Here is a 10248-nt window from a genome sequence, read left to right on the forward strand (position 1 = left end):
ATATCCTATCCACTAGTAGACAACCAGAATCATCTTAAGTGGTAGCCTAAGGTCTACTTCCAGTAAGACTCTCACAAAAAGGCCATTTAGACCAGACAAGGTGGTCTCATATGCTCGAATAAAATTTCCCACAGGCTGAGTAATTACTTTTAGAATCTCAGCATCCCTATATTGTACTGGTACCTTTGGAATCCTTAACCAAACTCTCAGGTTGGAAATAAAGTCCATGTCCCGAAAATGGACATTCCATCTTTCCATATGAAAAATTTTCCCTCTTACATATCAGGGCCTATTATCCAAAGAAAACTCCTCCTCATCAATAAACTCAATGGCATACCACCTATGACCAAAGTGATCAAGATAAATTGGATTCTTAACTTTATCCCCCCAAGTTAGACCAAGCTTCCATTTAATGGTCCTTGCATCAAGCTGTTTTCCCACAAGCTTGCCCATAAGGACTCTACTATCCATGTACTCGACATTAAGGTTGGAATAAAGATTGGTAAAGACTCTGGTAACGCCACTTTCTAGTGTAAAGGTACTGAAAGCACCTTTCACCACCACCGGGGGTTGTCCAGGCAAAGGGTTGACAAACTTATTAGCCCAAGAAAGAATTCTGGGGTTAGTGGGAATACAAGCTTGCCTAGAGGAGGAGACTTCGAGTTGGGAAATGACCATCATGGTTGAAAGAAGAAGGTACAAGCAAAGAGTAATAAGAGTTAGGATGGAAGTAACACCCAACTCCAAACCCCTATAAATACTAGCGCAAAAGTAACACCAAACACTTAACGGTTGAAGATCAATAGTCATACACAAGTAAAATCTAATAATGAGCTGAATACTAAAAGAGCCAATCCAAGCAACAAAGTAAGCATGCTCAGCCTCGAGACTCATAAAGGCAAACCAATTAAACACGTAAAACCTAATAATTAACTGCTCGAAAACATAATTTGAGCTAGAAATCGAAAAACCAGACAAACAATAGCAACTCCTTAGCTTCCTTCTATCACCATAATTAACAATGCAGTAGTAAGCCTAATAAGAAATGAAACTTACCTTGCACAACCCTCTTGGGAAAACACTCACCTTGCAACAGCCATCGAGCGTTGGCTTCATCGGCCAAGATTATTTTCTTGGGAGAGTCCTCGGCTTCTGCATATCCCCAACTTCCTTGCACACTCTGAATAGCAAAACATCCAATATACGGTAGCAAACAACAGCTCGCGTCACCCCCCAACTCACCCACCTTGGGTAAATCCCCCGTCTCTTTATCTTCTCATTGTGGATTAGCTCTTCACACTCACCTCTCCTAACATAATGATTATAAAAAAAACCTTCCGAGACACTACCTCATTAAGACAAACAACATCATGAACCTTATTGGAAAGAAAAAACCCTAGTTTCTCTTGAAAATCTACCTTAATTGAAATTTCCCTCCCCTCCTTTATCCAACTAGTTAGCCAATTAATTACAACCCAGCTGAAATTTGCAAAACAAATCCAATTATCCAAGTGGATTAATTGTACCAGAGTGGACCCTAACCCTAGAAATTTCCCCCTTGTTCCCCTCTTGACTCTCATCCCGTCTCCCACTAGGTTTTTTTCAAGAGATTTTCTGTTACGTCACGGTCCACCGCATGTTTTACCCTAAAATATTATAAATCAGATTAATCAATTATAAGTGCTATGATTTTAATTTAAACATCATATAACAGTGTTACAATTACATATAAAACTTCTCGACCATGCTATGGATAGATTGTTTGTAATATGTACTCAAATGGGTCTACAGGGCCTACAAAATTTTCTTGAATTGGTTGGTCGAGACTCAAAAAACCAACTTGACCAATGTGTTTTGATGGGCTAATTAGATTCTTTTTTAGTCTTGGTATGAACATGTGATTCGGGCTTGGTCGGCAAACTATTTTTAATCCTCCTCTCTCTTTCACATGTGTCATGCCAATAATTTAAGTTCAACTGGTCTAGTTCTGCCAAGTACTAGATGATTGAAGTTCTCAAACTTATTTTGCTTGTCGTTTAAGGCGTGTACAAATGCATATTTGGGGGTAAGGAACGTACATAAAGAACACATCAAATCAAGAGTTGTGTTACTTGCATGTGAGCATCTATTAATCATGGACGAGCTGTGATACTTAGACCTGGTTTGGTACTGGTTTGGTAAACACTCAGCTTCAGGTTTTTTTCACAGTTTTAGATGAAAAAAAGCCAAAAACAAGAAGCTGCAAAACCTAGCTTTGAAAAACCGGCTTTTTTTCACATCTGTTTTACATAAAAGTTTACCAAACACTCTAATACTGCTTTTTTTTTTTTCAAAAGCACTTTTACAAAAAAGTTTACCAAACACTCTGATGCTTTATTTCACAGCTGCTTATTCTCACAGCACAGCAGAATCAGCTTTTTTTCAAAGCATAGCAATACCAAACCAGCCCTTACTTTTATTAACGGTTGATATTCATATGCACATGTAAACGAATTTTTAATAGCAATTTTCTTTAATTATAATTGATACGAGAAAATACCATAAACTTTTAACTTTGGCAGCAGCATGCTACTGTTTCTCACGCAATGCAAAGTCCAAGAGAATCCTCGCTGGATTCTCTTTGTGAGGATTCTGAAGATCCTCTAATCACATATGTTCATCGTATATCGTATGAATAAAAATCATTATAAATTTTTTTATTTAAAATTAAATATAATGAGTATCTGGCAAAAACTAACAGCATGATATAAAATGAATAAATGTGATTGGAGAATTCTCAGGATCCTCATAAAAGGATCCGACGAGGATCCTCTCTCATGCAAAGTCCAAGAGTTGTACCTTATTGCTGACACATGGGGCCTTCTAAGCACCCAATCAACACACAGCTAGCTATCTCGCCTATTGAGGTTGATGTGGCCGGCATCCATGCCAAAAATCTAAGTCTTTCTAACTATCTATATATATATATATATATATATATATATATATATATATAGATACATACATACATACATATATATAGATATATATATATATATATATATATCTATATATGTATGTATCTATATATATGTTCTTCAAGGGTTGAAAGTTGCGGATGTGGTGCTACATAGTTGAAGGCAAAGCGTATACTTGGTATGAACTTATTGCAAAATATTCAAGTTATGACCACGTAAGATGTGATTTATGACTTAATAACAAGTCCAATTACAATATTCATTCTCATATACAAAATCTAATCATTCATTTTTCAAATCACTTAGTGCTATGTGCTGCAAAAGAAAATTGACTTAATAAAGTTTTGTTAAAAATGATGTACAATAATAACATTTCATGGAAGAATGATTACTTCAACTATCGGCAAAAAGCAAAGTATTACAATCATTCCTAGAGAATTTAAACCTTAATTAAGTAGATATAGAGATATGTCAATTGGATTATAGAACTATAATTGATAAATTAGGTCCCGGCCACAAGAGAAAAATCAGGGGGGTTTGCATTTGTTAATTAAAAGAAGATTAATTAATCAACACATAAGGGTACAACTGTAGGGTCCGTATAAGGGTGGCCATGATAATTGCCATCACACCTTTTCTGAAAAAGCCATCAACAATAGGTCTTACAAAATAGCTAAAATATATAAAAATAATAATAATACAAATCAAGTAAGGAAAAAAAGAAAGAAAAGAAAGGGTTGCAAATGCCAATCTCTTTACACACACTTACATATGTATCTTAAAATTGTTAAAAACTTTTGGAAGGGGAATCTACTACTCAAGCTTTGTGAGGGGGGCATTGGTAGCACTTTGTGAATAGACCAAATGTATTAACTTGGTTTATGAAGTTGAGCATGCTTGCCCATCCTCCAAACCCAAATCCCACTATCAAAACCCATACCACCACAAAGATGTTCATGGTGTATGATCCTGCCCAGCCTCCTAAGAATGATGGTGGTTTCTCCACAGCATTCTGCATATGTGCCATAAAAAACAACAACTAGTCAATATACCTGCACTCATATGTCCGTTCATATCTTCTTAACACGGTTTGATAAGTTATGTTATCAAACTGTCAGTTCAAACCATGAATTGTATATCATATGCCAATTAATATTTTCATTTAACGAAATGAAAAACAACAATGAATATATCAAATTATCAAACAAAAGTACTTACTAATTTGATTATTCTTTTTTTTTTTTTTTTTTTTGATGCAAATGTACGGTATTCATTAAACAAATTAGAATACGTAACTCATATTCTTTGAATGGTCTAAATTTACAATTACATGTTTGATACATGGTATGAGAACGTTACTCTGCTTAGCAATTATTCAAACTTATATTTCTATATATAGCAACATAAAGGATTAGTATGTCATGTCAGTCAATTATCAATCTAAATTATGAATTAAGTATGTTCTTATATGAATATACAGTAAAAAATGATAGTTTAATAACATAACATGTATGATATATTTCAGATATATTTGAGCATTATCGTTAGCAATGATTATGTAAGATATATTCGACCATTATCCTTAGCAATGATTCGACCCCATGCAAAGAGAAAAGGAAGACTAACCTCTCTAGCAGATGCAGAAGCAAAGGTGACCATGTGAGCTAAAGCAGGAATTATGTAGACAGTAAAGCTGACAAGAAGAGATCCAACAGTTGAGTTGATGGGCCCAAAGAATGGGAATATGATGGCAAGGAACCATATCGGGATCACCACTGGGAGCCTCGCCAGTGCCCTCTTCACCATGCTCTTGGTCTCATGCATTTGAATGAATTTCTCCCACACAAAGTACAAGGGAGTGCAAGCAAATCCAAATGTGATAAACTGCATGCACAAATTAATCCAATTATATATGTAATTCAACAATTAATATTTAGAAATAATAGATGTGATTAAGAAACCGCGTTAATTAATTACCTGATGAATGAGCATTAGGACTACTGCAGTGTCTCTAAACCTAGTCTTTGGAAGCATGGCTAGGGCATTGGAATGAGTCAAGAGATTGTCCCCGAAAGCCCAGTAGACAGCAGACGCAGATGGTAGGGTTAAGGTCAGCACATACAGTGTTGCCATCAAGTATATTAACTTGAACTTCTGTGGCTTCCACATTGCATGCATAATTTCCCTATATATGTACCACACCACATTAATTAATCCTTGTTAATCAAATTAATTAATTAAAACCCAGGTTATTATCATTACTGCTTATTTATTCATTATAATTACTGAAAATGTGACTTTACCCCTTCAAACTCAATTTTTTTTTACATAAAACCCACAATAACATATTTTTCTAATAAAAACTCAATGACTAGGCTCCACCTAAGCAAATTACCTAATCGAGATTGTGCGTCATATTTAATATTATTTGGATTCCCCAAATTACCCTTAGTTAAGTCATTATAGCAGTTTATGTTGATATCAAAATTAAAATGGAAAGCTTTTTTAATGTTCTTGTAACGTGTGTACTGGCTTTGAAATTTTAGTTGACGTAGGAATAAAAATTCAAAACTTTTTGAATTCAACAATAAATTTTCAGATTAATGTACCCTATTGCGATTTAATAAAAACCATGCTTTTGTTTTCTTTAAAACAAAAGGGGTAAAAAATGATGTGTCTAGTATGTTTTGTTTTATTTTTCGAACATCAATGTACCTATTTTTTTTGTTTTGAAAAGATTAGTGTACCTACTTAGTACTAATAGTTTTGGTCATTTTGAAAAATAATGCACCTGTTATTAAATTTTTGAATCTGGAAAATATAGGTAAATTAATTTATGTAGGTAAATTAGTATAAGATTTCATACATGTTTATCATGGATCCTGAGCCTCTATTAGGTGGCATATTGTTAATATTTCTCGTATAAAATATATTTATCATTTAAATTAGTGTATCTACAAAATATAGGTAAATTAATTTGTATAGGTAAATTAGTATAATATTTCATACATGTTTGTCATGCATCCCAAGCCTCTATTTGTAGGCATATTATTGGTATTTCTCATATAAATATACTTATTAGGCAAACTATTGATGTTTCTCGTATAAAATATATTTTATTATTTACATTAGTGAATCTACAAAATATAGGTAAATTAGTATAATATTTCATACATGTTTATCATGCATTCTGAGCCTCTATTAGTAGGCATATTATCGATATTTCTCGTATAAATACACTTATTAGGCATACTATTGATATTTCTTAGATAAATAAACTTATTATTTAATCAACAAAATATAGGTAAATTTGTTGGTATAATATATTAACAGTATAGGAGCTTGTTGCTCATCATAATTAGGGTGAGTTATGATAACCTTTATTGACTTAATTAGGGAGTTGTGGCATAAGTTGTAAATATGTTGTAACAATAGGTCACTTTTTTGCTTACATGTCAGTTTGTTTGAAAATTGGGTTTTATTTAGAGATTTAAATTTATATGGGTTTTTGTTTATGAAATGTAATTTGTCAGGGCTTATATCTAAAGAACCCTTATAATTATTTACAAATGCTCACACTGTAACGGCATGTCCACCAAATGTGTAGAGAATGTTGGTAGCCCCAGTGAAGTAGAGAACCATTGTGCTTGGACCAGAGTGCTTCACTCCCTCAACCTTTGTGGACACATAGAAATTAATTATAATTAGGGTTGACTGCAAAAAGAACTTCTAAGATTTTTGCTGATTTAAATTAATTATATAATGAATTCATACTGTATATATTTATATAATTAAAATACCTGCCCATGGATAAGCGAAGCGATGGTGAGATACCAAGCAGTGTAAGTAGTCATAATAAGGCCCAAAAATGACCAAATTCTGTAATTATGGAATGAGGGGATGAAGACAGTTGTAGCACAGCAAGCTCCAAAGATGTAAGTCCAAGTTCTCTTGTCGAGATTGTCGTTTATGTAGTAGATGTTACTGGGATTAAAACAAAAGCATCAGACAAACCAATACCAACTTTTATGTAATTCATAATATCTATATAGTTATGAATACTTACCTTGCACAGGCAATTAACTGAATTACAGATCCAAAGAGAAGAAAAGTGCAGTTGAAAAAGAGGCCTACATTCCTCCAATGTTTTCCCAAGAGCCCATCAAGAACTTCAAACCACTGCAAATTAATTACCAATCAGTATTGACGTTTTGCGTTGGAAGTATTTTTCTTTGAAATCTGAAGTGGAATGTTATCAAGGGCTTACACATGAATCCCGAATTGAAATTATGTGATATTAAAGAAAATGGATTATGAACATTAACTGTACAACAAAACCCTCAACATTTCATGGCAGCAAGATTGATAGGATAGAGAATAAAAAAATTATAGATTATACATACCTGAATTACATGGTTCCTAAAATCCACCTTTTCTCTCTCCTTTCTAGTTCTGTACTCGACATATAGTAAACTGATGAGGTAAGCAGTCCAGCTTCCCATCAATCCATAAAAAAGCTGAAATAGTATTCCAGATAACAAACCCAGTTGGGAAAATGAGTATGGCAGTGTGAGAAGCACTTGAGCAACCTGCAATATATATTAAATATTAATTCCATTAAAACCAAATGAAGATAATTAGCTACATACATCAAGTTGCATAGTTACATTAATACAATGATATATATATATATATATGTGTGTGTGTGTGTGTGTATTTTTGTAATTAAGATTAGATTTGTGCGTGCCTGGTTAGAAGCGCAGCTAAACCATGCATCATATGCTGAGCCACCATGCCAAAGAAATGTTGATAGCTTGCTCTTAGAACTTGTCTGGGCATCACTCTCTTCCCTTTCCATTTCGACGTAGTTTCCAGCTATAACAGTCTCAACCTTCTCGGAAGCCATTGTTATAGTTTTGGTGGTGTTGGTGTGGGAGGAAGAAGCAATGGATGAGTGGAAGAGTAGTCTAAAAATAAATAGAGGGAGTCCTTTTCACTCTTTCCACTCTCCTTAAGCTTTAGCTTACAACACCCTTTGCTTTTTGTAGATGTAAATTTGTGATCAATAATTGAGTCACCCAAGTGGAGATAGCTAGATCATCCCCCTAAGTGACACACTCCGACCCGGATTGTCTTCTAAGACTCCGAATCAAGCTATGCTGGCCGACACCTGGAAGGTAACGAAGCCATAAATATGTGATAATGTGTAAACTATGAATAAATTTAAACCTAAAAATGCCTCAATGTCCCATCTTTCTTTAACAACTTTTTAGCCCTCACAGCAGAAATAACGCCATGCCTCACCCCACTCTGCTTGCCCACAAATGTAACTTTAGACAATCCAGGACGATGGAAAGTAACTGTTCTCCCGCAGCAATCTACATTGGCACGATTGTACACGTGATACCGAGCACTCGTATATTGAGGCACTTTTAGGTTTAAATTTATTCATAGTTACATTATCACATATTTATGGCTTCATCACCTTCCAAGTGTCGGCCAGCATAGCTCGATTTGGAGTCCTAGCGGACAATCCGGGTCGGCGTGTGTCACTAAGCCCTAAAGGACTGTGATTGCATATATGTATATACATGTTAGTGCATAAAAAAATGAGTTGTTAAAACTCTTTAACTATTGCAGTTTAATCAGCGTTATTAATACTCTCAATTTGTTACTTGAACACTTTCAATAAAATATGTTCTAAGTTTTTATATACATAACGTAAAAATTTTCACCCAATAATCAAGTATCACAAATTACTATGATACTTTTAAATCTTCATATGTAGAATTTACTTATAAATTGCTATTAATGGGTAAGCTTCTAAGTGGACAGTGTTATTCACACACCTATTTTTACCTCCCACATACCTTTGTTAATTTTGGCTATTGACCTTATTCAATTCATTGGATCTGACAATCAGAAATTGAGAAGTTGTGTGTGAAGTAAAAATAGGTGTGTTGACAGCACACCCTTTCTAAGCACAACAAAACATTCTACCTCAAGTAGCTAATAAGTAGACCTAGCATTCGTGTGTGTTTCTCGTGTTCGTGTTGTTTTCATAACATACCTGATATCTTAACGGATCGTGTCGTCTAACACTTGTTAAAATGAATGGGCAATATGACCCGACCCGTTACCAGTTAAAAAAAAATTATATTAAATTGATAAATAATCAAATAAAAAACGTAATACTAAAAACGTAAGTGTCACATCCCGGCCCGGGCGGGACCACTTCAGTGAGATCAAAGAATCCAATGGTAGGTGAGATTAAATCCTATGACTATTATTGTAGTAAGGTTTTTTTTTAATAGTTTTTAATTAATGTAGAATTGTAAAAGATATAAAAAAAGAAAAATATATAAATGCTCATAATAACAAGCTCTACAACTATTGTAAGGAGATCAACTCTGAAATCAAGGGTTTATGGATTATGGATTGTGGTGTCGAATTTCGGAGTTTGTCTCTTCATGAAAGTTGTAAAGTTTGTCATTACAAGAGTTGTGTGTGTGTGTGTGTGTGTGTGTGTGTGTATTTATCTTTTTACATTTTTCACACTTTTGCATTAATTTTTAATAATTTTGCTTTCAAACAATAAACACTATTCATGAGGGTTTGGAGGGTTTTAAAATCTAAACGACGATGTAACCATCGTCTAAGTGTAGAAAATGCAATCACAAGCGTTTGTATATTCTTTTCACGTTTTTCACAGTCTTACATTAATTATTATAAATTTTTATTTATTTTGAACTCCCCTAAATATATTGTTCATGAGGGATTGAGGGTTTTAAAAATTTAAACAACAATGTACCTATTGTCAAAGCGTAAACGATGTGATCACAAACATTTGTATATTTTTTTGACATTTTTCACACTTGTAAAGTAATTATCATTTTTCGCACTTGTAAAGTAATTATTATGACTTTTTTAATGTACTTTGGTATTTACAAATTGCTTCAGTATTTTGTATGTTTTGTACAAGTTTTTAATCTCACTTCTCTACTATAGATAGCTATTGTAGTAAGGTCTTTTAGTAGTTTAAAATGATCAAATTAACTTTTTGTTCTTATTGGATTGAAATAGGTTGCTCGCGGATAGATCTGTCAAGAACCCGTTAATAAAGGTTTATTAATGTGTGACCCGATAACGATATAATTAGTTAACATGTTGACCTGAAACCCGTTATTTTCGTGTCGTTTCGAATTGGACTTAACAAGTTATGTAACAAATTGTCAGGTCTACTAATAAGCATAGGTAATTACTCATGCACCACTCACACAATTTCCTTTAT

The 10248-nt window shown here is 33.8% G+C and overlaps 1 protein-coding gene across 1 annotated transcript; it reads right to left on the bottom strand.

The window, feature by feature from the left end:
- Positions 1–3555: 3555 nt before the first annotated feature.
- Positions 3556–7954, bottom strand: LOC137708891 (auxin transporter-like protein 3). The gene is made up of 8 exons (XM_068448056.1): positions 7705–7954; positions 7361–7546; positions 7024–7136; positions 6758–6941; positions 6535–6632; positions 4935–5142; positions 4584–4841; positions 3556–3969 (listed from the first exon to the last, which is right to left on the bottom strand). The coding sequence occupies exons 1-8, from the start codon at positions 7861–7863 to the stop codon at positions 3775–3777; spliced, it is 1401 nt and encodes a 466-aa protein (XP_068304157.1). The 5' UTR covers positions 7864–7954; the 3' UTR covers positions 3556–3774.
- Between the last annotated feature and the right edge of the window lie 2294 nt (positions 7955–10248).

Source organism: Pyrus communis, chromosome 1 (genome assembly GCF_963583255.1).
Source record: "Pyrus communis chromosome 1, drPyrComm1.1, whole genome shotgun sequence".
Taxonomy (NCBI): domain Eukaryota; kingdom Viridiplantae; phylum Streptophyta; class Magnoliopsida; order Rosales; family Rosaceae; genus Pyrus; species Pyrus communis.

Excerpts from the sequence above, each read along its gene's own strand:
- LOC137708891 (XM_068448056.1), bottom strand. The coding sequence starts at position 7,863 with ATGGCTTCCGAGAAGGTTGAGACTGTTATAGCTGGAAACTACGTCGAA. Across the intron at positions 7,547-7,704 it reads TTAGCTGCGCTTCTAACCAG|GTTGCTCAAGTGCTTCTCAC; the intron begins GCACGCACAAAT and ends TATATATTGCAG. Across the intron at positions 6,633-6,757 it reads CTTCGCTTATCCATGGGCAG|GTTGAGGGAGTGAAGCACTC; the intron begins GTATTTTAATTA and ends GTGTCCACAAAG.